At 52.9% G+C, this 27,500-nt stretch overlaps 1 protein-coding gene across 3 annotated transcripts in view; it reads left to right on the plus strand.

Annotated features, from left to right (window-relative positions):
* The window catches only part of CMTM7 (CKLF like MARVEL transmembrane domain containing 7), a 36,799-nt gene extending 18,243 nt beyond the window's left edge, over window positions 1–18,556 (plus strand). Inside the window, exons 2-6 of one of the 3 annotated variants that reach the window (XM_036431697.2) lie at window positions 8,805–8,978; window positions 13,531–13,629; window positions 16,967–17,048; window positions 17,912–17,954; window positions 17,999–18,556. In XM_036431697.2, coding sequence (XP_036287590.1) covers window positions 8,805–8,978; window positions 13,531–13,629; window positions 16,967–17,048; window positions 17,912–17,925 — 369 coding nt within the window. In that variant the 3' untranslated portion in view covers window positions 17,926–17,954; window positions 17,999–18,556. Of the gene's footprint in view, window positions 1–8,804; window positions 8,979–13,530; window positions 13,630–16,966; window positions 17,049–17,911 lie in introns of all 3 variants that reach the window. The other 2 variants (XM_036431696.2, XM_036431698.2) reach the window with 2 other exon arrangements.
* The last annotated feature ends 8,944 nt before the right edge of the window (window positions 18,557–27,500 follow it).

Raw genomic sequence — 27,500 nt, forward strand, 5'->3', positions numbered from 1 at the left:
AGAGTTAGAAACTTTGTTGAGAGAGAAACATCGAATAGCCGCCTCCTGCACACCCCCTACTGGGGATGTGCCCGAAACCAACGTACGTACCCCTGACCAGAATCAAACCTGGGACTCTTCAGTCCGCAGGCCAACGCTCTATATCCACTGAGCCAAACCAGTTTCGGATGCCGCATTTAATTTAAAGAAAACCAACATGTAGCTATAGTTGGCCGTAGAATCTTCTTTTCCAATGAATTCTTACCAGGAAGCATCAACCAAGGACCCTCCCGCGCTGAGCTGCTCAGGTGTGGGGCTGAGAGAATGCCTTCCGTGCCCCTCTACCTGAAGCAGCGGGTTCAGTCCCACCGGTGAGTGCCTCCTGTCCGCCGAGGAGTCCTATGCGCATCCACTCGGTGATACAGGATGGCGGCGGGGATTCTCAAGTCACCTTCCCCGACAGCAAGTTTCTGTCGCAGCATATGCAGTAACAGCGTTCCCAGAGGCGACAGCTGCCTTTCCACCGAGCCTGCCCCAGTGCATCTCTGCGGAGGGGACGTTTCTGAGACAGCGTCCCAGGTGCAGTCCCAGATGTTGTCTCTCTCTCTCTCTCACCTGGGCTCCTCACCGCCCTCTGGACGGAACGCAGCCTCTTGGTGGCGAAGAATGAAAACATGAAACCCAGAACAATTCATGTGCTACTTTCAAAACAGAGCGAGTGGGACCTTCTTTTGTTTTTGTTTCGGTGCCTGCTCCAGACACTATGGTCACCGATCAGGTTACCGCACAATGGCCCTAGCCAGTTTGGCTCAGTGGGTAGAGCATCGGCCTGCAGATGGGAGGGTCCCAGGTTTGATTTCGGTCCAGGGTGCCTGCCTCGGTTGCAGGTGCAATTCCTAGTCCTGATCGGGGCGTATGCAGGAGGCAGCCAATCCATGTGTCTCACATCGATATTTCTCTCTCTGTGTCTCTCCCCCTCCTCTCTCTAAAACACCAATGGAAAAATATCTTCGGGTGAGGATTAAAATAAATAAACAAGCAAGCAAACAAACAATTAAAATGGGTATTTTAGAGGATATGAAATGGAGAATCTCAGGCACATGCCCTCAGAAAAACAAACTTAAAAAAAAAAAATTGAATGCATTGGGGTGACCTTGGTTAAAAAAATGACATAGGTTTCAGGAATACAGTTCTACAATGCATCATCTAGAACAAACTTCGCTGAGAGACCGATTTCCTGTAAACTGCCTAGTTAAGAAGACCCAAACTTAGCTCCTGGCCAGTGAACATCTGCGGAAAACCCTGCCTTGGCGATCAGCGCTTCAAGACATGTTGGTTAACTAGTTCGCTGCCCTTCTCCCCAACTCGAATGCAAGCTCGGCGAGTACGGGGACCCTTGGGTTTCACTCTTACTCTGCTCCCCACAGCACGCCCTGCACATAGTAGGCACTCGGTTAAGATAGGGTGGATGAATCGTGCCATCCTCTGCCACAGCTCCGTGATGCTGGTGATAATCTGTGTTGGCAAGATTTCCTATGCGGGAAAACCCATATCTTCTTTGGGTAGCCTTTTGGCAGCAAACATCAAATATTTTTTAATAATACATTTGTGGTGGTGTGTTTTTAATATATTTTGTATTGATTTCAGAGAGGAAGGAAAAGGGGGAGAGAGATATAGAAACATCATGATGAGAGAGAATCCTGGTGGATCGGCTGCCTCCTGCAAGTCCCCCACTGGAGATTGAGCCCACAACCCCAGCATGTGCCCTTGATCTGAATCGAACCCGGGACCTTTCAGTTCCCAGGCTGCTGCTCTATCTGCTGAGCCAAACTGACCAGGGCAACATCAAAATCTTAAGTGCAGCCCTAACTGGTTTGGTGCAGTGAATAGAGCATCGGCCTGCGAATTGAAGGGTCTCAGGTTCGATTCCGGTCAAGGACAAGTACCTCGGTTGCGGGCATATCCCCAATAGGGGGTGTGCAGGAGGCAGCTGATGGATGCTTCTCTCTTATTGATGTTTCTAACTCTCTATCCCTCTCTCTTCCTCTCTGTAAAAAAATCAACAAAATATATATATTTAAAAATCTTAAGTGTAAAAATGCTTTCACCCAGTAATTTCACTTCCAGGAATCTTCTAGAAGTGCTCATACATACAAAGAAGTATGTTTAAAAATACATTAGCAAGATTGTAATTGCCGAAACTGGTTTGGCTCAGTGGATAGAGCATCGGCCTGCAGACTGAAAGGTCCCAGGTTCGATTCCCGTCAAGGGCATGTGCGTTGGTTGCGAGAGATGTGCAAGAGGCAGCTGATCGATGTTTCTCTCTCATCGATGTCTCTAACTCTTTATCCCTCTCTCTTCCTCTCTGTAAAAAAATCAATAAAATATATATATATATTTTAAAAGATTGTATTTGTCAGAAACGGGATGGGATAAACACCCGTTAATAAAAGTCTGTCTAAAGCCGTGGTTCTTGCCCAGAGGACCTTTGAAAATGTCCAAAGTCATTTTTGGGAGTCACTACTGGCTGCTAAAACTCCTATAAGATGGCCCCAAATGTCACCAGTGCTAAGGCTCAGAATCCCTGGGTCAAATAAAGCTGCAGCCAACTAAGAGAAAAGGGTAGTCTGTCTATATGTGCCGTGAAAGAACCCCGAGACAGGTCCTTCAGACATGCTGTTTTACAACTTAACCTGTGGTCTTTCTAACACAGGAGAACAAAATAAACGCATTTTCTAAACCACTAAATAATTCACTCTCCTCCCCAGAAGCAACCGCTGTTCGCAGCTCCTTCCGTGGCCTTCCGGAAACATTCCCAGCACGACACACACACAGGCCCTGGTTTTTCCTGCAGGTGACTGTGGTTCCGTTCAGAAACCAGTCCGTTACCCAGCTGCTTGAGGCCTGGACCTGAGGACCCTGACAGCATGTTCCCTAAGTCATTCCCCCTCCCTTGGGTGTTCTTTCTTTTTAATATACTTTTTTTTTTATTGCTTTTGGGAGAGGGGGAGAGAGACAGATACATTAGTGACGAGGAATCGTGGATCAGCTGCCTCCTTCATGCCCCTCACTGGGGATCAAGCCTGCAACCCGGGCACATGCCCTGACTGGAATAGAACCCGGGACCCTTCCGTCCGCAGGCCGATGCTCTATCCACTGAGCCATGACAGCGAGGGCCTCCCTTGGGCTTTCTATGGGATTTTTGCATTTGAATACAGAAGAGAACTGTGTGCTGGGCGTGAGAGGGTGGGGAGAAGCCTGTGTAGCCAACGTCTGATGCCGGTGAGTGAGGCGGGGGCCAGAGGAAGTCAGCCGGGGTGAGGCTCTCTGCCCGTGGGTGGTGAGGAGATGGCACCGGGGCTGTTTCCTGGTGGTGACGGGTGGGGGCTTTACCAGGAAGGCAGGGGTAAATTTGCCTACACCCCAGGCAGGAGTCAGCCAAAGTGGGGAACAGTGTGCACTCCTCTGCCTGCAGAGCCATTTATGGGCCTGCTCTCCTCGCCACGACGTCTCCACCCTGAGCCTCAGCGTTTGCGGCTCTGACGTTCGAACACACATGGCTTTCATCTCCCAGGCTTTTGCAGAAAAGCCTCTTGGAGTTGGGCCTGAGGCTTGTTATGTGTTAATCCTCACCTGAGAATGTTTTTTCCATTGAGAGTGGGGGAGGGGGAGAGAGAGAGAGAGAGAGAGAGAGAGAGAGAGAGAGAGAGAGAGAGAGACTTTGATATGAGAGAGACACTCAAGGGTCCCAGGTTCCATTCTGGTCAAGAGCATGTATTTTTTTTTATTTTTTTTTTTTATATTTTATTGGGTTTTTTTTTTCCAGAGAGGAAGAGAGAGGGATAGAGAGTTAGAAACATCGATGAGAGAGAATCATCAATCAGCTGCCTCTTGCACACCCCCTACTGGGGATGTGCCCATCACCAAGGTACATGCCCTTGACTGGAATCGAACCTGGGACTTTCAGTCTGCAGGCTGACACTCTATCCACTGAGCCAAACCAGTTTTGGCAAGAGCATGTATCTTGATTGTGGGCACATCCTCTGTAGAGGGTATGCAGGAGGCAGCTGATGGATGCTTCTCTCTCATCGATGTTTCTAACTCTATTCCTCTCCCTTCCTCTCTGTAAAAAATCATCAATAAAAAATATATATATATATATATATATATATATATATATGTTTTAATCTTAAGTGTAAAAATGCTTTCTCCCAATAATTTCACTTCCAGGAATCTTCTAGAAGTGCTCATGCATACAAAGAAGTATGTCCAAGAACACATTAGCGACATTGTGTTTGTCAGAAACGGGATGGGATAAAGGCCCGTTAATAAAAAGCTGTTTAAAGCCGTGGTTCTCGCCCAGAGGACCTTTGAAAATGTCCGGAGACATTTTTGGTTGTCGCTATTGGCACCCAATGCACAGGCATCTGACAGAACCAAGGATTGAACCTGCAACCCAGGTACATCCCTTGGCTGGGAATCGAACCTGAGACCCTTTGGTGGGACCACGGAGCCACACCGGCCAGGGCAGGCCTGGGACTTTTTGGTGTTTCATTCGTTACTTCCCCTCCTCCTGCCTGGCTCTCTCACTGACACAGTATTCCAAGGTCTGAATAAAAAACTCGGGGAGATGGTGGGGTCGGGTGACCTGCCAAAATCCAGCCCAGAGCTCTTAAAACGTGCCTGGTGCCAGCTTCAGCCAGACCCACCCAGGCATGCTCAGGGGACCAGACCAGGCAGGGGCATGGAGGGGTCAGGCCTGCTGAGGGCACAGGCGGCAGGGCCCCCGAGCCCACCCCCGGCCTCCACTGTCCAGCTCAGAGGAGGGCATCTTAGAAGATACCTCTTGAGTCTCCTTCAAAAGTTGTCCAGCCAGCCTTCAAAATTCCATTCCTTCCTCCCAGGGTGTCAGGGAGGGGAAGAACCCCCTCTGCCCTTACTGAGATCTTCTCGATGGGCCAGTCATAAAGTAGTAACATTGCCAAAACCGGTTTGGCTCAGTGGATAGAGCTTCGGCCTGCGGACTGAAAGGTCCCAGGTTCGATTCCGGTCAAGGGCACGTACCCTGGTTGCAGGCACATCCCCAGTAGGGGGTGTTCAAGAGGCAGCTGATCGATGATTCCCTCTCATCGATGTTTCTAATTCTCTATCCCTCTCTCTTCCTCTCTGTAAAAAAAAAAAAAAAAATCAATAATTTTTTATTTTTTTTTTAATAGTAACATCGACACGAGATCCATCTAACAGCAGAAACACCAGTTCAGAGCATGCGCACGAGAGAATCACAGTAGGATGCTCGGATTGTAAAACGAGGCTCAGGGATGGAGCCTTTTTATGCTGACGTGTTTATGTGAGCCTCTGGCTCAGGATCTCTCAGCTCCAGGCCCCCGGTGGTCTCTGTCGGCCCCGCTGGAGCAGGAGGCACCTGTCATGGGAGACCCTCTGGCACCGGCTGCTTGTCAGGTCACCTCCATTCAGCGTCTTCAGTGTGGCGTGGCGGGGAGTTTGGGGGACACCCCCGGCCGAGAGCCTGGCCGGGCTGTCTGGCGCCTGGCTGCGGGGTTAGGGCCCGAGTGTCTGAGTTCCCCAGCTCTCGGGGGGCAGTGTGTCTCTTGGGGATGTCTGCCTGCTTCATCTGTGAAATTGAAACCCACTGCTCCTTTCTCACAAAAAGCGTCTCTTCTCGCCGTCTGGAGTCAGAAGGGACACGGTGTGGAGCACAGGGGCTGGTTTCTAACCGGAGGCGATTGGGCGGGTGTGTGAGAGAGACCCACGCTGAGGGTCCCGGCAGCATTCCTTGCTCATGGACGTTTATGTTCGATATTTTATTTCCGGGGCTCATCACAGTTCAGTCTAGAAGAACAGACCTTGATGAGCCCTGGCTTGTGTGACTCACTGGTTAGAGTGTCGGCCCGCGCACCGAAGGGTCCCGGGTTCAAGACCCAGTCAAGGGCATGTACCTGGGTGGGTTGCAGGTTCGTTCCTGGGCCAGGCGTGTATGGGAGGCAACCAGTCTGTGTGTGTCTCACCTCGGTGTTTTCTCTCACCTCTCCCCTCCTTTCCTCTCTCTCTTTAAAAAAAAACCAATGGGAAAAATATTCTTGGGTGAGGATTACCCACCAAACCTTGATGAGCCCTAACCGGTTTGGCTCAGTGGATAGAGCGTCGGCCTGTGGACTGAAAGGTCCCAGGTTTGATTCCGGTCAAGGGCATGTACCTTGGTTGCGGGCACATCCCCAGTAGGGGGTGTGCAGGAGGCAGCTGGTCGATGTTTCTTTTTTTCTTTTTTTTTAAATATATTTTATTGATTTTTTACAGAGAGGAAGGGAGACAGATAGAGAGCTAGAAACGTCGATGAGAGAGAATCATCGACCAGCTGCCTCTTGCACACACCCCTACCGGGGATGTGCCCAAAACCAACGTGCATGCCTCTGACCGGAATCGAACCTGGGACCTTTCAGTCCGCAGACCGACACTCTACTGCTGAGTCAAACCGGTTTCGGCTGGTCGATGTTTCTCTCTCATCAATGTTTCTAGCTCTCTATCCCTCTCCCTTCCTCTCTGTAAAAAATCAATAAAATATATATTTTAAAAAAATAAAATACGGAAGCTTTCAGCAGCTTGCCTCCTCGCACACTCTCTGCTGTCTAAAGGAGACTGTCCAGAATCCGGCCTGCCTGAAGCAGAGGGCGTGGTAGGCGGCCTCAGGCCCGGCGGACAGCGTTCTGGAAGCTTCCTTTCACAGCGAGTTGCCCAGGGAGGGCTGAGGGGCTGTGGTGGAGCAGCGATGAGCTCTCGGCCTGGCAGCTCGGGGGAGGCCTGCCCGAGGCCCCTTTGGGTCACTGGGAAACCCCACGCATCTCTGTGCGAGTTACCACAAGAAAGAGCTACCGTCACCGATGAAAGGGTGGAAGAATTATTCTGATCTTTGCGTTAAATTCTGTGCAGACCTGCTTCCTCACCGGGGACGCGCTGCCTGCCCCTGGGTTGTGTGCATCCTTTAAGGCGGGCCTTTGAATAAAACCCTCCCAGCCCCGAGAGGGGGTCGGTGCAGGACTGAGAGGTGGAGGAGATCCGGGCGTGGGGACCCATACAGCCAAGCCCTGGCCGGCAGGCACGCTCCTGAGGCCTGAGGCCGGCAAAGCCTCCCCTGGGCCTCGCAACAACCTCGAGGTGTGAATCATCCTATCACCACGGCTGGCTGGCTAGGAGGAACCGAGAACATGAAAATACGTTGCTCATTAGCAAAGGGAACTGGGCCAGGGGGGAGGGCCCCTCCTCGGCCTCGGTCACACTCCTCTGCTCCGATGTGTCATGCAGAGCCTATCCGTGGGCGCCGCCGGCTGCAAGCCCAGGGGGCTCGTCCGGCCGCCTGCCGGCTCCCGAGGGCCCGGGGGGTGAGCTGGGTGCGAGGGGCTTCCGAAGGCAGGGGTGCTTAGCCGGGACTGCTTTACATCCGTGTTTGAGGTTCCGTTCTCTCTGCAGACTCCCCTTTCCTGCAGCAGGTTCCTCCTCAGCAGCAGCACCACAGCCTGGGCCACGGCGGAGGCCGGGGACCATCCCGGGTGTGCATGGTGGGCTGGTTAGCGGCACCCGTGCCTGTACCCCGCGATGCCAACAGCACCCCCCGCCACCGCAGGTGTGACCGCCAACAATGTCTCCAGACGTCGCCAGAGGTCACAACCCACCCCCCACCCCCACCCCACGCACACACCCTTTGAGAATCACCGTTCTATAGGGAAGGGGCAACATAAAATAAGTTTTGTCCTGAAAGTTGACCTTTTAGCCGAAGCCAGTTTGGCTCAGTGGTAGAGCGTCGGTCTGCGGACTGAGGGGTCCCAGGTTCGATTCCGGTCAAGGGCATGTACCTTGGTTGTGGGCACATCCCCGGTGGGAGGTGTGCAAGAGGCAGCTGGTTGATGTTTCTCTCTCATCGACGTTTCTGGCTATCTATCTCTCTCCCTTCCTCTCCGTAAAAAATCAATAAAATATATATATTTTTTTAAAGTTGACCTTTTAAAACAGATCCTGATTGGTGTGGAGGGTAGGTTAAAGCATATGCAGGGGGGGTAGGGGAGGCTGTGGAGAGGACAAGGGGGGAGAAAAGGAGACATATGTACTACTATTTGTAATGCTTCAAACAATAAAAAGGAATTAAAAAAATAAAATAAAACAGATCCTGCCCTAGCCAGTTTGGCTCAGTGGATGGAGCCTGGAGACTGAAGGGTCCGGGGTTCAATTCCGGTCAAAGGCACACGCCTGGGGTTGTGGGCTCGATCCCCAGTGTGTGGCGTGCAAGAGGCGCCGATCAATGATTCTCACTCATCATTGATGTTTCTTTCCCTCTCTCCCTCTCCTTTCCTCTCTGAAATAAAAAATATATATATTTAAAAAAATAATAATATAAAATCTTTTTTTTTAAAAGAAGAGTTTAGCCCTCACTGGTTTGGCTCAGTGGATAGAGCGTCGGCTTGCCTGTGGACTGAAGGGTCCCAGGTTTGATTCCGGTCAAGGGCATGTACCTCTGTTGCAGGTTCAATCCCCGGTCCTGGTTGGGGCACAGGTGGGAGGCAACCCATCGATGTGTCTCCCATCGATGTTTCTCTCTCCCTCCCACTCTGGGGGGCTGGGGGGAACAATGGGAAAACATCCTCTATTGATTAACAACAAAAAGAGAGTTTATCCCTCCTCTTTGTAGGAAAACATCCTGAACGGCAGCCGTTCCTGGGTTTTCGGTGGTGGTTCTTGTTTCCGTTACGCCGTCACTGTTTGTTCCTGGGCGCCCGTCCTGGCGGCATGTCCCTGAGGTGTCTGTGCTTCTGTCCCAGGTCAGCCTGCTGATCGCCTTCATCTGCGTGAGGAGCTCCCTGTGGCTCAGCCAGAGCGCCTACCGATACTTCGAAGTGGTCACCATCTGCAACCTCATCATGATCCTCGTCTTCTACCTGGTCCACCTCTTCCGCCTCTACCGCGTGCTCACCTGCATCAGCTGGCCCCTGTCGGTAAGGGGCGGCCCGGCCCTGCCCTCGGCCCGGAGTCAGGGTGTTTGCTGGGTCCTGAGACCCCCCTGGAGCCCTCTTGTCTGCCCAGCCCACCTCTGGCACCGTCCTTCGCTGCTTCAGCCCTGAATGTCCCACTGTTGGGTGGACATCTCTGCTTGTCTGAGGTCCCGCTGCTTTCTAACACTCACCTTCCAGCTACGGGGAAAACTCTGCCTCTCACCCCAATGTTTATCCTCTCAGGTGACAGATACTGGGCTGTGTGGAGGAGTTGGGAGGAGGGACAGGGAAGGAAGAGCTGACAACGGTGATGCATAGTTGTGAGTATTGAATGATAACATTTTTCAGCTAAAATGGACCGGCCGAGCCCTCTGACTGGTGTGGCTCAGTGGCTAGAGCGTCGGCCTGTGGACTCAAGGGTCCCGGGTTCGATTCCAGTTGGGGGCATATACCTTGGTTGCGGGCACATGCCCAGTGGGGAGTGTGTAGGAGGCAGCTGATCGATGTTTCTGGCTCTCTATCCCTCTCCCTTCCTCTCTGTAAAAAATCAACAAAATATATTTAAAAATTAAAAAAATAAAATGGACCGGCAGAGTCTGAGGGAAGGTTTCAAAGCTGCCAGGGTTTTCTCTTTCCACACTATTATTTTTTAAAGCAGCTTTATTGGTAGGTAGTTCACATGCCATACCGTCACCCATTTTAAACGTATCATTCATTGGGTTTTAGTACATTCCCAGAGCTGTGCTGCCACCACAGTCAATGTCAGAAACACCTCATCGCCTCGAAAAGACACTCCCTGCCCTTTCACTGTCCCCTTCCACCCCTCGTCCCCTCCAGCCCCCACCAACCACTGACGTACTTCCTGTCTCTGTAAGTTTTCCCATTCTGGGTATTTCCCGAAAATGGGATCTTATGCATGGTCTTCTGTGGCTGGCTTCTTTCACTTAGCAGGGTGTTGTCATGGTTTATCTACGTTGTATTGTGTGTCCAGTCCTTTTTTTTTTCTTTTCCTTCTCCTAATAGCCAAGCAATATTCCAGCGAACAGATACACCCCATCTGCTCATCCCTGGTGGACTCTTGGGTTGTTTCTGCCTTGTGGCTATTATAAGGAACGCTGCCATGAACACTCCTGCGCAAGTTTTTTGTGTGGGCACGATGTCACTCCCTCGGGAATATAGCTCGGAACGGAATTGCTGGGCCGCAGGGTCACTCTGTTTAATGGTCCCAGGACCTGCCAGACTGTCTCCCAAAGTGGCACATCCATTCACATGCCCATCGGCAATGTATTCGGGTTCCAGGTTTCTCCTGCGTCCTTGTCAGCACTTGCTATTTCCCGGCGTCCTTCTTGCGTTAGGGTTACTCTGCTCGTCTTGTCCAGCGTCCTCAGGTGAAGGTTAGGGTATGAATAGGAAGCCTTCCTTCTTTTTTGCGTTGACAGCTACAGGCGTCTCTCTGAGCACTGCCTCCCCTACGTTGGGTGGATTGGGGGTTCATTTTCATTCCTCTCCAAGTATGTTTCTCATTTCCCTCGTGATTTCCACTTTCACCCATGAATTAGTCAGGGCAGTGGTTGGCAAACTCATTAGTCCACAGAGCCAGATATCAACAGGACAACGATTGAAATTTCTTTTGAGGGCCAAATTTTTTAATGTACTTTTATTGATTTTATTTTTATTTATTTATTATTTTTTAAATATTTTATTGATTTTTTTACAGAGAGGAAGGAAGAGGGATAGAGAGTTAGAAACATCAATGAGAGAGAATCATTGATCAGCCGCCTCCTGCACACCCCCTACTGGGGATGTGCCCGCAACCAAGGTACATGCCCTTGACCGGAATCGAACCTGGGACCTTTCAGTCCACAGACCGAAGCTTTATCCACTGAGCCAAACCAGTTTCGGCGAGGGCCAAATTTTTTAAACGTAAACTTCTAACGCCATTTCTTCAAAACAGACTCACCCAGGCCATGGTATTAATATTTTGTGGAAGAAGAGCCACACTCAAGGGGCCAAAGAGCCGCCTGTGGCTCGCGAGCCGCAGTTTGCCGACCACAGAGTTAGGGAATGTGTTGTTTGATTTCTAATTTCGTTCCGTTGTAGCTGGAGAGCACACCCTCCATTACTTCAGTCCTTTTACCTCTCGTGGGGTTGTTTTTATGGTTTGGCATACGGTCTGTGCTGAAGAATGTCTTATGTGTGTTTGAGAAGAATGTACAGTCTATTGTTGTTGGATAGAATGTTTCATAGACGCCTGCTACGTCTAGTGGTTCTGTAGTATTGTTTGAGCCTTCTATTTCCTGGTTGTTTTTCTCGCCAGTTCAACAGTATGTGGTATTGGAGCCTCCAGCTATTATTTCCGGATTATCTATTTCTCCATTTACTTGAGTTTTTGTTTCATGTGTTTTGTTGCTCTGTTAGTAGGTGCACACATGTTTATAATTGTTATATTTTCCTGACGAATTGACACTCCCATCGTTATAAAAATGTCCCTTTTCATCTCTGGTAACATTTTTTGTTTGTTTTAAAACCTATTATACTTTGTCTGGTACAGCTATCGCCGCTCTAGCTTTCTTTTGGTTGCCGTTTGAATCACACGTCTTTTCCATCCTTCTACTTTCAGCCTATTTGTACCTTTGACTATAAAGTGTGTCTCCTATAGAGAGCCTGTAGTTGGATTTTTTAAAAAAATCTATTCTGACAACCTCTGCCTCTTGGTTGAATTGTTTAATCATTCACGTTTTAAGAGAAATTTCTTTGGTTCCTAAGTTGTAAGGCCCCTTTCAAAGGCACCTTTTCGCTGCTTTTGAGAGCAAACTCCTCTGGGCTTTCCTGATGCTCACAGGAGCAAGCAAAGGGGAGAATAACTGCTGGGAGAGGAGAATGAGGATGGCTGAAAGGGGAGCGTGTGTTGGAACGATACATCAGCCGCCCATTTTTTTAGCCCAGTGCAAGTTGGCTCCTTCCCTTTAGGACTCTCTCTCAGGTCCTTTTCTCCGGAGAATCGTGGCATAGGGAACCTCCAGCTACTGATCTGCGCTTGGCCGGAATCTCTGTGGCCCACCTTGCGATCCTCCTTTCTCGTCGCTCGGGGAGAAGTCGGGGTCTTTGGTTTTGCTCGGCTTTGACAGGAGCTGAGAGGGGAATGCTTGCCCAGCATTGAACAGCTGCCCGCCCACCCTGATGGGCAGACCTTCACAGAGGACTCCTCTCTGAGCTCTCGCAGGAGACAGCAAATGCACACGCACGCTCTGGATTCAGAGTGAGCGTGACGAATGGCCTTGAACCCCAGTTCTGCTCCGACCTGGAATTTACTGGGGAGGAAGGAGGAAGAGGTGGCCAGTGCTTCCATGCCGCTGAAGGACATCCTAATCCTGGAGGGTGACGGACAGCCCTGTGGGCCTGCGGGCGGAGTCAGTCCCACCAGGAGACTTACCCGGGAGCTTGGCCTCAGATTCGCTTCTGGAGAGGAGAGAAGAGGGAAGACGACGAACAGACAAAGCCAGAGGTTCTTAGTTAGGGGTGAGAGTGCCGGCGCCCACCACACGCCCAAGCCTTTCGCAGAGGGGCCGGGGACCACACTCCAGGCTCTGACCGGTGTGGCTCAGTGGATAGAGCATCGGCCTTCGGACTGAAGGGTCCCAGGTTTGATTCCCGTCAAGGGCATGTACCTTGGTTGCAGGTACATTCCCAGTGGGAGGTGTGCAGGAGGCAGCTGATCAATGTTTCTCTCTCTCTCTCTCTGTCTCTCTCTCTCTCTCTCTCGATGTTTCTACCTCTCTATCCTTCTCTCTTCCTCTCTGTTAAAAAATCAATAAAATAGCCGAAACCTGTTTGGCTCAATGGATAGAGCGTCGGCTTGGGGACTGAGAGGTCCCGGGTTCGATTTCGGTCAAGGGCATGTACCTTGGTTGCGGGCATATCCCCAGTATGGGGTGTGCAGGAGGCAGCAGATCGATGACTCTCTCTCATCAATGTTTCTAACTCTCTATCTCTCTCCCTTCCTCTCTGTACAAAATCAATAAAATATATTTTTAAAAATCAATAAAATATATTTTAAAAATATATAAATAAAAAAATAAAATAGAATAAAAAACAGTTCGTAGGACAGGCAGCCCCCAGACCCAAGCACCTTGTGAGCCTAAAACGTTCTCTGAGGCAGAAGCAAAAGGCACCCATCTCTGTCAGGGGCCCCGCTTCTCGGGGCTCGAGCTTTGCTCATGCTCTCCAGCCCGGGTGCTGGGCGGCACTCCGGTGCTCGGTAGCAGCTTTGGCCGGAGGTAAAGGCACGGTCTGCAGGCTGGTCTCCGGGGCGGAGCAGCCTTGAGTGGGTTTCCATCCTCTCTCCGTCCTTTCTCTCTGTCCCCTTCCTCCCTGCCTGCCTGGCACCTTTTCTCTCTTGCTCGGCCGCATCCTGGCCAGCCTCACGCATCCTCCTGGCTGCCTGATGCATCCGTTGGCTGTGGTCTTTGGGGTGTTACACCCCCTTCCCCTCTGTCCATCTCTTTGACGCCCGGAGGCCCCCCGACCCACGGCTCTGCTCTGTTTTCGCCCCCAGGAGCTCCTGCACTATCTGATCGGCACCCTGCTCCTCCTCATCGCCTCCATCGTGGCCGCCTCCAAGAGCTACAGCCAGAGCGAGCTGGTGGCCGCCTCGGTGAGGATCTGTGCCGTCCGAGCGCGTCTCCTTCCAGACGGGGACAGCGGCGGGGGGATTGTTCTCCGGGGCCGTTCTCTCTCAGCATCGGTACCCACCTCGGTCCAGCCAGCCCGGGCTCCAACGAGGCTTCCACCGAGGGTCCCGGGAGGTGAATCACCAGGGCTGTGGGCACCCCAATCTAAGGTGACCAGACGTCCCGCTTTGGGCGGGACCGTCCCGATTTTTAACAATGTGTCCCGCCGCATTAAAAATCGGGACTGTCCCGCCTAAAGCGGGACGTCTGGTCACCTTACACCGATCGCCCCAGTGGCCCCCTCTCTCGCAGCCACCGCTTACGTCGGGAGGCACGTGGACTTGAAACCACGCGTCCAGGGTGGTCGTGTGCTCGGGGCTGCCTCGGCCCCCCCCCCCCCACCGTGTGCCGGGAAATGGTCTGGAGCCTCGTGGGCCCAAGGGAGGTCGGCCGTCAGTCCTAGCTTTATCTGTCCTAACGTTTAGCCGTACGTATTCAGGCTAGGAAGGAATCCTCCTGTTCCTTCAAAGGTGAAATGGACCTCTCGGATAGCCTCAATAGAGGTAGCCTGGAAACGGACAACACTGCAGTGCCGTGGGATCCATTTATACCCACCAAATTTATATCTACAAATACACACGCATGTACTGGTATATGTGTGGGTATGCCATTATTGTAAAGATTTATAGACTCCTGTCATACGATTTCTTTCCCCCCCCTCATTTTTTTTTTGAATTAAGATATTATATGTGTACGTACCTTACCAATCCCCACCCCACCCCCACTCCCATACATGCCCCCCCCCCAAGAGTTTTTTGTCCATTGATTATGCTTATCTGCATGCATACAAATCCTTCGGTTGATCTCTTAGCGAGTTCTCTTCCGCTGGGTGGCCTGTGGGCCAGTACCGATTTGCCTCACCAAGGAGCGAGACTTTCAGAACGAAAGCTGTCTGCGTGGCAGCCGCTCTCCCCTGGGCAGGCTTCACCCACATCCCCCAGGCTTTGGGCCAAGAGTGGGTTCGCTCCCGGAATCCCACGGAGGGGTCTGGTCTGCCCTCGAAAGGTCGGCGTGGGGCAGGAGGTCACGCCTCCAAACACCATTGCCCCCTCAAGGGCCACCCACAGCCCTCTCTCCCCTCCACCACCTTGTGCCCCTCAGGACCCCCTCCTGCAGTCTCCTGCCAGCCCCGGGGCTCCACCTGCAGGCAGGCCGGGGGAGGAGGCACAGAGAGAAGTTGTGCCCACTGCGTCAGGCCCCATGGGGAGATGCCCACAGGTTGTAGGCTTCAGGTTGCACCAAATGGTGTTAGCCCTGTCATCCCCATCCCTCCCCTGATATCCCCATCCCTCCCTCTCCCCCCCCCCCCAATTTATCACACGCCGTCTCTGTGTCAAGGACCAGACCCAATTCTGTGGAAGAAATAAGAAGGTAGGGCCCTTGCTCATGGGAGAGAGTGGTGGTGCCGTTCAGGCGTCCAGGCCGAGGTGGGTGGAACAGTCCGCAGACGAGGCCCTGCCCCCCAGAAGGGCTCTCTGTGGCCACAGAAGAAGCTGTCGGTCACGCAGTGCAGATTGTGGGAGGCCAGGGTGGCAGACAATGTGCTCCTGGTGCAGAGCCGACACCGAGAGGCTGGGACCGGCTCCAAGGGGCCGATTGTGTGACACAGACAATCAGTACCAGAGGAGCCAAAGGGACGGAGCTGGGGGGAGGGGAGAGGGTGCGTGGGCCTGTGGGGGGTGGGGGCAGGGCAGGGGACAGCCCCTTTTGCACACCAACAGCCAGGTTTGAAGAGAAAGCCCAGCCTTGAAGATCCTGCCCTTCCCCCCAGGCCCTTCCTCCTGGACCCGTGGTAGGCAAACTGCGGCTTGAGAGCCACACGTGGCTCTTTGGCTCCTTGGGTGTGGCTCTTCCACAAAATACCACGGCCTAGGCGAGTCTGTTTTGAAGAAGTGGCTTTACAAGAAGTTTAAGTGTAAAACATGTGGCTCTCCAGAGAAATTTCAATCGTCATGCTGTTGATATTTGGCTCTGTGGACTGATGAGTTTGCCGACCACTGTCCTAGACGGCAGCTGTGGTTCCCGAGGGCCCTTGGCGGCTGCAGAGCGGCCTGAGGACAGCTGGGCCCCGGGCAGAGCAGCGTGTGGACCCGGAGCCAGACGCCCCGGGCTCCAGTCCCAGGTCTGGCCCTTGCTGTCTCCATGGCCCTGGGCGAAGCGTTGACCCCCACACCCCACCTCCATCCCTCCATTTCTTCAGCTGCAAAGTGAGGGGCTGAGAGGGTCCCCCGGGACCCACCTGGCAGCGTTGGAAGACGGGTGGGCACAGAGTGAGGGCCCCGTCAACCAGCCGTAGCTGCCAGGTGTGGGGCTTCGGGCTCTGCGGTTCCAGACCGGACACCAGCGTGTGCGCCTGCTTTTCGCTGTCCCCCAGCTCCGAGGCCAGGCAGACACAGTCATGAATGAAATGCAAGCGGTGCCGTCGCACCAATAGAATCCATTTGACCATCACACATTTTAAAACCCAAGTTGGAATGCACGATCCCGCCTTTTTCTTTTCTCGTTAGCCCAGGACAGTGGTCGGCAAGCTCTTTAGTCCACAGAAGCCAAATATCCACAGGGCAACGATTGATATTTCTTTTGAGAGCCAAAGTTTTTTTTAAATATATTTTTATTGATTTCAGAGAGGAAGGGAGAGGGAGAGAGAGATAGAAACATCAATGATGAAAGAGAATCATGGATTGGCTTCCTCCTGCACACCCCGAACTGGGGACGGAGCCCGCAACCCAGGCATATGCCCTGACCGGGAATCGAACCAGTGACCTCGTGGTTCCTGGGTTGATGCTCAACCGCTGAGCCACACCCGGCTGGGCTGAGAGCCAATTTTTTTAAACTTAAACTTCTTCTAACACCACTTCTTCAAAATAGGCTCGCCCAGGCCGTGGTATTTTGTGGAAGAGCCACACTCAAGGGGCCAAAGAGCCGCGTGTGGCTCTCGAGCCGCAGTTTGCCGACCGCTGGCCGGGGATCACTAACGCCCAGTGGCTTGGCCCAGCTCGGCTGAAACAAACCTGAACGTGGGCGGGGGCGGGAGTTGCCCAGAGTGAGGAGGGCGGAGGGAGGGGTGGAGACCTGGGTCCCAGCCGGGAGCCCTGGGCACAGGGCCTGGCCCTCCCCCTGAGCCAGGGTGGGGTGTTTGGGTCAGGGGGTTCCCCCAGCTCCCTCCGGGCAGGGACAGGCATGGGGATGGAGAGCAGAAAGACTGCCGGGGACTGGCCCCTGACCGGAGCTCCCTGTGCCTGTCCCCTCTCTCCCGTGCAGATCTTCGGCTTCCTGGCCACCTTCCTCTGCCTCGCGAGCGTGTGGCTGTCCTACAAGATCTCCTGTGTGACCCAGTCCACCGGTGAGTGCCGATCGTCCGGACACGGGTGCTCTCCGTGAGCTCAGGGGCCGGAGCACAGCCTGTCCCCGCCTTCCCGACACATCACAGACTGCCGTCTGCAGTGGAGGCCGCCAGGGCACGGGCGCCCGGGACCTCTACTCCGGCCATGCCCACCGCGCCCAGGAATGCCCCAACGTGCCAGCCTCTGATAGAGAAGCATTTTCTTTTTTTTTCTTTTTTTTCTTTTTTTTTTTAATATATTTTATTGATTTTTTACAGAGAGGAGGAGAGAGGGATAGAGAGCTAGAAACATCGATGAGAGAGAAACATCAACCAGTTGCCTCCTGCACACCCCCTACTGTGGATGTGCCCGCAACCAATGTATATACATGCCCCTGACCGGAATCGAACCCGGGACCCTTCAGTCCACAGACCGACGCTCCACCACTGAGCCAAACTGGTTTCGGCAGCATTTTCTTTTTAAAAAAATATTTTTTTTAATTGATTTTGTTCAGAGAGGAAGGGAGACGGATAGAGAGCTAGAAACGTCGATGAGAGAGAAACATCGACCAGCTGCCTCCTGCACACTCCCCACTGGGGATGTGCCCGCAACCAAGGTACATGCCCTTGACCGGAATGGAACCTGGGACCTTTCAGTCCGCAGACCGACGCTCTATCCACTGAGCCAAAACGGTTAGGGCTAATTTTTTTTTTTTTTTTTTTTTTTGAGATGCATTTAGACAATAAAATAGTCCCAGTGAAAGCTGGTGCTGGAGAGGAAGGCAGGGCCCCTAGCGGAATGTGGGTCCCCGGCTGGTGTGTGACTTCTGAGCGGGCCCTGCACTGGCCGGCCGGCCGGCCTCACGTTGCCTCTTCCTCCCCAGATGCAGCCGTCTGAGGCCGCCGCGGCCTCCGGGCCCGCAGGGGGCCCCGCAGGAAGGCCCCGCAGGACGTGTGCCCGCCGGCAGCAGGCCCCGCGGGCCGGTGACCTCCCGAGAGACCTCCGAACCTGTGTGCCTGTGCCAACGCCCTGCCCGCCGGTGGGCGCGGGAGGGCCTGCTCCTCCCTCCCGGCTCCCGAGCGAGCGGCTCCGGCCTCTCCCCCGGCCTTCCTCGGAGAAGACCCTCCTTGTCCGGGAAAGAAAAGCAGCCTCCAGGGAGATCTGGCCTCCGCCTCCTGCTTTTCAGGCCCAGTCTGGCCTCCGCACCTCACCTGGCGGCCGGGAGGTTTCTGGAGACGCCTGCACAAACCCCACTCCTCCGGAGCGACCCGCCTTCGGTCTCCCCGTGAAGACCACGCCCGCTCCTGTGTAGGGAGCCTGGGCATCTGCTCTTTCCTCGCGTGCGGCCGGCCTGTGGAGAGAAGCACGCGGTCGTCAGCCTGACCCCAAAGACGCGATCTCAGCCTCCTTTCCCGGCTCTGCCTTCGTGTGTGCATGTGTGTGTGTGTGTGTGTGTGCGCGTGTGCGTATGTGGGTGCGTGTGTGTGGTTTTTTGTGTTTTTTTTAAATAAAATATTGACTTGGCCAATTGTAGAAGGATTTCTTTAAATATATATATAATGTGTGTGTGTGTGTATATATATATATATATATATATATATATATATATAATTGATTTTTTACAGAGAGGAAGGGAGAGGCATGAGTCGGAAACATCGATGAGAGAGAATCATCGATCAGCTGCCTCCTGCACACTCCCTACTGGGGATGTGCCCGCCACCCAGGTAATACATGCCCTTGACCGGAATCGAACCTGGGACCCTTGAGTCCGAAGGCTGAAGCTCTATCCACTGAGCCAAAGCGGCCAGGGCAAGAAGGATTTCTTATTAAGCCAGAAGGATACGCTGGCGGGAAGGGCCACCCGGCGTAGGATCCCGTCGATGTGGAGGTGGTAAAACCAGGAGATGCTGCCCGGGGAGCAGGCCCGGGGGCGGGGAGACCAGGAAAGGATGCAGAGCCCAGTGGCCTCTCGAGATCTGCATGTTTTCAAAGTAAATTGATTTCAGGGGTGGAAGTCGATGCTGTTCACGAAAGGCATACAGCAGGATGCAGAGCAACACGGGCAGCCTTAAAACAAGGACATTCTGACATGTGCCACCCCGGGGATGACTCAGAGAGACACTCTGTGGTGTGCAACAGCCCGGACACAAAGCAACAGCTGCTGTCCGAGTCCCTCCCGAAGATGCAGAGACAGACGGGAGGATGGTGGTGGCCCCGTCTGGGGCCAGGGGAATAGGGACTCCGTGTTTAATGGGTACCGTTTCCATTCGGGAAGATGAAGACATTCTGGAGGTGGACAGCGGTGGTGGGGCACCATCATGTAAATGTCACTAATGCCACTGCACTGTGTACCTGAAAAACGTTAAAATGGTAAGTCTGTTGTGTAGATACACTGAGTGGCCAGATTATTATGCGTTCAGAGATCATAATAATCTGGCCACTCTGTGTATATATATATATATATTAGAGGCCTGGGGCATGAATTCGTGCATGGGTGGGGCCTGGCCAGGGGGAGGGGACATGGGCAGTTGACCGGCCTGCCTGCTGGCCAAACTTCCAGTAGAGGGGACAATTTGCAGATTAGCCGTTTATTATATAGGATAGACACTGAGTGGCCAGATTATTATGTGTTCAGAGATCATAGTAATCTGGACACTCAGTGCATATGTTTTTTAAAAATATATTTTATTGATTTTACACAGATAGGAATTGAGAGGGCCAGAGAGTTAGAAACGTTGATGAGAGAGAAACATCGACCAGCCACCTCTTGCACACCCCACACCGGGGATGTGCCCGCAACCAAGGTACATGCCCTTGACCGGAATCGAACCCGGGACCTTTCAGTCCGCAGACCGACGCTCTATCCACTGAGCCAAACCGGTCCTGGCTCAGTGCATATTTTTATTTTGATTTCAGAAGAGATGGGACTGAGAGAGAGAGAAACATCAACGATGAGAGAGAATCATGGATCGGCTGCCTCCAGCACACCGCACTCTGGGGATGGAGCCTGCAGCCCAGGCATGTGTCCTGACCGGGAATTGAACCATGACCTCCTGGTTCATAGGTGGATGCTCACCCGCTGAGCCACGCCAGTGGGCTCCACTGATTTTTAGAGTGGGAGGCAGAAACACCGATATGAGAGAGAGAGGGAAATCGATTGGTCGCCTCCCCCATGCACCCCGACGGGGATCCAACCTGCAACCCAGACACGTGGCCTTGACCAGGAAGTGAACCCGCAGCCCTCAGCATGGGCTGACGCTCTAACCACTGGAGCACGCTGCCCAGGGCTGCCTGCCCCTGCCTCTGAGGGCCTGAGGGGAAGCACCTGCACCCTGAGGGACCTGGCAGTGGAGTTGGAGACTTGAGGAGAAAGCCGAAAGCCGGGGTGATGTGAGGTACGTGACAGAGCTGGAATGTGAGTCCAGGTCTGGTGTCTCCTAGGCCCACCCCACCGGGGGCCCCTGGTCAGGGCAGGGCTGGCGCTGCCTGGCTTCCTCCTTGGACCGCTGGCCCTGGCCTGACACACTCCGACCCTGGGCCTCCGGCTGGGAGGGATGCTTGGTGATCCAGCGTGGCCCATCCCCTGGGCCCGGCCGCCCAGCCTCTTACCAGCATGGAAAGCAAACTGGTGTCGCCAGGGAAACGCAGCTGGTTTGGGGCCCTCGGCAACCGCCACTTCCCCGGGGGGCGGTTTCTGACCTGCATCCTGTGAGCTCAGCGCTTCGGGGTGGGGCGGGGGCCTCACGGGTACCTGGTTTTATGTGCACCACATCCGGCAGCACCTACAACACGCACACGGCTGTCAGCAGCAGCCAACGTCAACGCGGAGCCACACCCTCGCCTCCGGAGGCCTCGGTTGGGGCCCTGCCCGTGGCCTGCAGCTGCTAAGGCGCCTCCCAGCCCCTCCCAGGCGAGCCGGGCCTCCGTCCGGCAGGATTAAAACAGGCCCAGAGAGAGAAACATCAGGGAAGTCCTTGGCTGATCAATGGACACGGACAACAGGGAGGTGGGGGCATGAATGGGAGGTGGGGAGTATTGGGGGGAATAACACATGTAATACCTTAATCAATAAAGAAATTTAGCCAAAACTGGTTTGGCTCAATGGATAGAGCGTCGGCTTGGGGACTGAAGGGACCCGGGTTCGATTCTGGTCAAGGGCATGTACCTTGGTTGCGGGCATATCCCCAGTAGGGGTTGTGCAAGAGGCAGCTGATCGATGACTCTCTCATATCGATGTTTCTAACTATCTCTCTCCCTTCCTCTCTGTACAAAATCAATAAAATATATTTTTTATAAAATAAAATAAAATAAAGAAATTAAAAAGAAAAAAAAAGGAAAGAAAAAGCCGCGGGGCCCTATCCAGTCTGGCTCAGTGGATAGAGCGTCGGCCTGCGGACTGAAAGGTTCCAGGTTCGATTCCGGTCAAGGGCATGTACCTTAGTTGCGGGCACATCCCCAGTAGGGGATGTGCAGGAGGCGGCTGGTTGATGCAAGAGGCGCCTCATCCATGTTTCTCTCCCATCAATGTTTCCAACTCTATCCCTGTCTCTTCCTCTCTGTAAAAAATCAATAAAGTATATTTTACAAAAAAAGAAAAAAGAAAGAACAGCAGGATGAAGCCAAAGAGGCTACAGCCTCACCAGCTCCTTACTCCATACTGGGCTTTTCCAACTAACCCGCCGTTCTTAGGAACCGGCTTTTATATAATAAGTAAATGGTGGCTTTGTATTGATATCCTATTTCCTGTTTGACATTATGGAGTCTCACACAGGATTCAGATTGAAAAGGGGGGTTTCTCTGTCTGGAAAAAGCACACACGAGGAAGCCCCTAACTCGATGGAAGGAGCTGCCGGCGGGCTGCTGGGCAGGGGCATGGGCAGGGCACCGCCCGGGGCAGAGCAGGCGGACGGAGGGGCACCCTGAGGGCCACCCACCGCCCTGAGCTCACCTGGCGCCTCTGCACCTTGCAAGGAGGTTGAGGCCACTTGTATCGCTTGGGTTTCATTACACTCTTCAGTGTGCGGAGAAAATTATGCACCTTTTTTAGAGGCCCCTTGGTTAGCCCCACGCAGAGGTGTGCAGGAAAGGGAGTTCTGTGGTGGGACGTGTGCCATGGGGCTCGCTCACTCACTCCTGGGCAGCGATGACAGCCAGCATGAGGGCCGGGAGGGGACGGCAGCACACTGCTGCCCAGAGAAGGGGAAATCAGGACTTTTAGGCAAAGCATTTCCTGATTTTTAAAGTGTTCCCAAGTAAACTTTTTTTAAAATATATTTTATTGATTTTTCACAGAGAGGAAGGGAGAGGCACAGAGAGCCAGAAACATCAATGAGAGAGACACATCAACCAGCCGCCTTCTGCACACCCCCTACGGGGGATGTGCCCGCAACCAAGGTACATGCCCTTGACCGGAATCGAACCTGAGACCTTTCAGTCCGCAGGCCAACACTCTATATCCACTGAGCCAAGACGGTTTCGGCCAAATAAACTTTTTTTTTTAATATATATATTTTTAATGTATTTCAGAGAGAGAAACATCAGTGATGACAGAGAATCATTGGCTGCTTCCTGCATGCCCCACCCCGGGGACTGAGCCTGCAACTCGGCTCAGTGACCTCCTGGTTCATAGGTTCAAGTTCAACCGCTGAGCCACGCCGGCGGGGGTCAAATAAACCTTTTAAAGGTACCGACCAAGCCGGCGCGGGGAGTAGATGCAGCCAGCGAGCCCTCCGTTTGCAACTCCGCGGGCCTCTGGGGAGATGGGGGCCCGCGGCAGGAAACCGGGGCCATGGCCAGGAGCGCAGAGAGGCTCCGCGGGGCGGGCAGCTGCTTCCTCTGAAACCCCGGGGCGGGCGCGAGGGCGGGGAGGGGGGATGCACTCCCTGGGGAGCCCCCGGGATCTCCTGCCAGCAGCCACGCCTGTTGGGGCGCTGCCACAGCTCCCAGCTGGGCTCACCTTTCCTTTTGCAAAAACAAAACCCCCAGGCGCAGGTGGCGGCCCGGTCGGCTGCCACGCCCTCCCCTAGCGGCGCGCGCCCTCTGGCGGCCAGCGGGGGGGCAGCGCCTCCCTTGGTCCCCGCGCAGGAGCCAGCTTTGGAAAAGTGTCTGCCCAAAAACCAGGGTTCAAAGTTGTACGTTCTCTGTGGCCTGAAGTGCACACATGAGTCATCATCCTCGGTTCGTGGCGCCCTCACACTGTGATCGTTGGTCCACGCGAGGCCTCTTCCTCCCTTCCTGTTTTCAATAATGCAGCCACCATGAAGCATATCATGATGTAACCTCCTCCATTTATCGGTAACCGTAACCGCAAGCTTCCCCATCTTCTCTGCCCATTTGTCCTCCCCAGAAGTAACCTCCAGGATCTCCCATTCACCACTTCTTTGCCTCTATTATATATATATTCCACTGTAGAACATGTGCTGCCTAAAAAGTGCAGGTGATAACTGTCTATAATTAATTAAAAAGGATGCCACATCATCCATCGGCAACCTTTTGGGACTTTGTTTGCTTAGCATTATATTGCTGTAACAGCAATTTCCAACATTTCTCATCTCGTGGTGCACATACACTAATTACTAAAATTCTGAGGTGCGCACACACACACACACACACACACACACACAAAATATTACTTTTTTTTGCCGGCCTGACAACAAAAAATAGGTGTAATTTTGATTCATTCATACCAGACAGCTATTGTTGCCTGCTTTGGTGCAAAAGGCTTTATTGTTGCCATTTGGTCCCAATATTTGAGAGAGGGCTTCAGTGTGGGGCCAGGTGGAAGGGGGGCAATGGGAGAAAAAAAAAGGGGGGGGGGTGTCTGTAATACTCAACATGAAGATTTAAAAAGAATGGCTAGTGGTTTTGGAGAGAGGCTCAGGCAAAAGCCGGACACCAGGGGGCTGCAGAGGGGCCCCTCACAGGCCTCTGGGCTCCAAAGGCTCCTGATCGTGCTGGAGGCTGAGTTTCCGGAAGAGACACTCGCCCAGCCCAGCCTGGGGGCCGGCCAGCCTGCAGAGGTGAGCCAGGTGTGGCCCATCTTCCTGATGAGTTTCACCTGCTCCCCCCGGAAGTGACTCTGTAGGAAGTCACGAAGACGAGGGTCTGAAAAAGCAGAACCCCGGGCCTGCAGCTCCACAAGGGCCTGGTTTGGTTCCTCTCCAGGCCCGGGCGGCTTCCAGGGCGGCCTGAGTTTTCCTCCCACCCCCGCTCATCCTGGGAGGCGTCAGCACGTCCTGGGAGAGAATGCGGCCACCGCGCCGGGCTTGTGTCTTTAGAAGACAGAGCCCCAACTCATGGAAGACGGGACTCTCGCCCTCCGGAGGCACATCCCAGCGGTGGGATGAGGAGCCCAGAGAGAGGTAGGTGTGGGGCCCGCAGGTGCAGGCTGCCCGGGTGGTTGACGGCTGGAGCATGGTCAGAGGCTGGAAGAAGGGGTTTCTCTAGTCCTGTTCTACCTAAACAATGTTTTATGTGTGTGTGTGTTTTCTTTTTTAAACCTTTATTGTAGAGTATTACAAATATCCCCCTTTTTTTCTCCCATTGCCCCCCTCTACCTGGTTCCAGCCCCACCCCAGGCTTCACCACCCTATTGTCTGTGTCCACAGGTAAGGTCTTTGGTTAATCTCTTCCCACTCCCACCCCATCCCCCTTGAGATGCGTCAATCTGCTCCATGCGTCCATGCCTCTGCCTGTATTTTATTCAGCAGTTTGTTTTGTTCATCAAATTTCTTGTTCATTTATTTTGATTTTTAGATTCAATTGTTGATATGTATTTGTTGGCATTTTTATTGTTCAGATATGTTATCTCTTCTTCCTCCTCCTCTTTTTGAAGAATACCTTTCAGCATGTCATGTAATACTAGTTTGATGGTGATGAACTCGGGCTTTCTCTTGTCTGTGAAGCTCTTTATCTGACCTTCGGTTTAAATGATAGCTTTGCTGGGTAGAGTAATGTTGGTTATAGGTCCTTACGGTTCGTCACTTTGAATATTTTTTTGCCACTCCCTTCTGGCCTGCAAAATTGCTGATGAGAAATCAGCTGACAGTCAAATGGCGCTCCCTTATAGATAACTCGCTGCTTTTCTCTTGCTGTTTTTTAAGATGCTCTGTCTTTAACCCTTGGCATTTTAGTTATAATGTGCATTGGTGTGGGCCTCTTTGGGTTCCTCTTGTTGGCCCTTTGGGTGCTAGTAGCTCAGCCTCCCCAGACACCTGAGCTGGGCACTCTAGTTGCACCTCTGTGTGGGCTGAGAGCACAGGCTTTTTGTAGTTGAGCCTTGATTGTTGTTGGCGTTACTGGGAGGAGTTGACGTCCAGGCCAGTTGGCTGTGAGGAAAAGCTGCAACTACAGTGGGAGAGCTGCTGTGCAGGAGACACTCTTATGGAGCAGGATTTGCTTCCGTGGCACTTTGGTTCTCCATGAGTGTGTCACTTGTGTATGTGTAGAGTTGTAATCTGGAATGGTCTGAATCTGTCCACCAGGTGCACTGGCTTTGGGGCCTCCCGGGAGGTGTGAAGTCAGCCGCTGCCTGGGGCCACTCGACAGGAGCTCCAGAGAGGTCTGCAGCTGCTACTTGTATTGGGCTTGGAAGTGCTCAGGTGAGGCCCAGCTGTGAAGCAAGGCAGGCTGGTGCTAGTGCCGGGCCTTGGGCCTTTTGCTGATAGGTTTGGGGCATGCTGACACCCGCTGCTGCTTGTTTGAGAGATTTTAGCAATGTCTGAAGCCCGAGCCAGGACAGGCCATTCATATGGAAAAGCCGCTGCGGGACCACTGAGGGCACTGTGTCAGGTATTGTGTGTCTTAAAAACGTATGGCGGCACAGCTGCTGAAAGTCGCTGCTGTAACAGACACCCCCGCCCCCTTTATGCAACACTTGGCAGCCCCTTGCACTTGGCCTCTCTCTTGATGCTGGAGCTTTCCTGTAGACACTGCCAGGAGACCCACTCAGCACCCACACATGTGCTACCTGCAGAGTCTGTCCGGCAGGATAATATTGGCCAAGGGGACACAGCAATCAGTGGATTCACTTGTACTCCTTCATTCCCGGGACTATCCCAAGGTTGACTTCATACAGTTCTCCAAGGACAGCCTCCTAGGACCAGGCAAATGACCTTTCAGTGAGTCATCCTTGTGTCCCTGCTTTCTCTCCTTCCCAGCTGTAGCTTAAGGGACATGCCAAAAACATGTGCAGCTGCCTGAACGGTGTCACTTGGGTGACCTCAGAAGACTGCACCATAGCCTTGGGGGACTGGTGCATGGACAGGGGGTGGAAAGAGAGAGACCTGTAGGTCTCTGGGGTAGCTGAGGCAGAAGTCCTCAAATGAGCAAGTAATTTGAAAAAGAAGTGTGTTTCTTACAAAATAAGAATCCTGGGTAATGAGGCCACTGGGTGCTGGTAAAAAGGTACCCCAGGCCTGGCTGGTATGACCCAGTGGTTGTGTGTTGACCTATGAACCAGGAGGCCTGATTCCTGGTCAAGTTTGATTCCTGGTCAGGGAACATGCCCAGGTTGCAGGCTCAATTCCCAGTATGGGGCAGCCATTCAGTGATTCTCTCTCATCATTGGCATTTCTATCTGTCTCTCCCTTTCTTTTCCTCTCTCAAAATAAAATATATATGTTTATAATATATATATAATATATATTTTTTAATAAAAGGTATCCCATGCCTTGAATGGTTTGACTCAGTGGATAGAGTGATAGCATGAGGACTGAAGGGTCCTAGGTTCGATTCCGATCAAGGGCACATGCAGACTCAATCCCTAGTGGGGGGGCGTGCAGGAGGCAGGCCAATCAATGATCCTCTCTCATCATTGATGTTTCTATCTCTCTCCCTCTCCCTTCCTCTTGACATATAAAAATATATTTAAAATAAATGAATAAATAAATAAAGGTACCCCAGAAAAAAGCCCTGCACATATGCAGGTATTTATGTCTGGAAGCCAGGGGACTGATAGAATTAAAGGACTGGCTGGGGGCTGAGGGTGCACAGAACAGCAGATGCAAAAACCTGGAGTGCATTCCACCACTCCAGTGAAGCAAAGACCTACGTCTGAGATGATACCACTCAGCTGGACAAATTCCAGCAATGGGACCAGCAGGGACAAGAATCAGGTATGGGACTGGGTCTCCAGATTCACCCCCTGCTCCCCCAGAAAGCCCCAAATATTCCTACAGGTACTAGATACTGGCTGTGGTTGGGGGGCGAGGGCAGGGGATGCTGTTTTTGATTGTTTGAGGGATTTTTTTGGCCTGGAATGTGTTTATGGTTTTTCAAGAACCTACTCATGGGGCACATGCATTGGTAGCTCACATAAGGGTCAGCCACAGGCAGAAACAAGAACGGGCATTTGCCCAAAACGATTGCCAAGCGTAACAACTGAGACAGTTCCTCTTCCTGGGAGAAGGAGGAAAAGTCCATGGTCTCCTCACACAGAGTTTCCTGCAGCCGGGCAGCGGGGTGTGCTGGGC

This window comes from Pipistrellus kuhlii, unplaced genomic scaffold, assembly GCF_014108245.1.
Source record: "Pipistrellus kuhlii isolate mPipKuh1 unplaced genomic scaffold, mPipKuh1.p scaffold_m20_p_11, whole genome shotgun sequence".
Lineage (NCBI taxonomy): Eukaryota > Metazoa > Chordata > Mammalia > Chiroptera > Vespertilionidae > Pipistrellus > Pipistrellus kuhlii.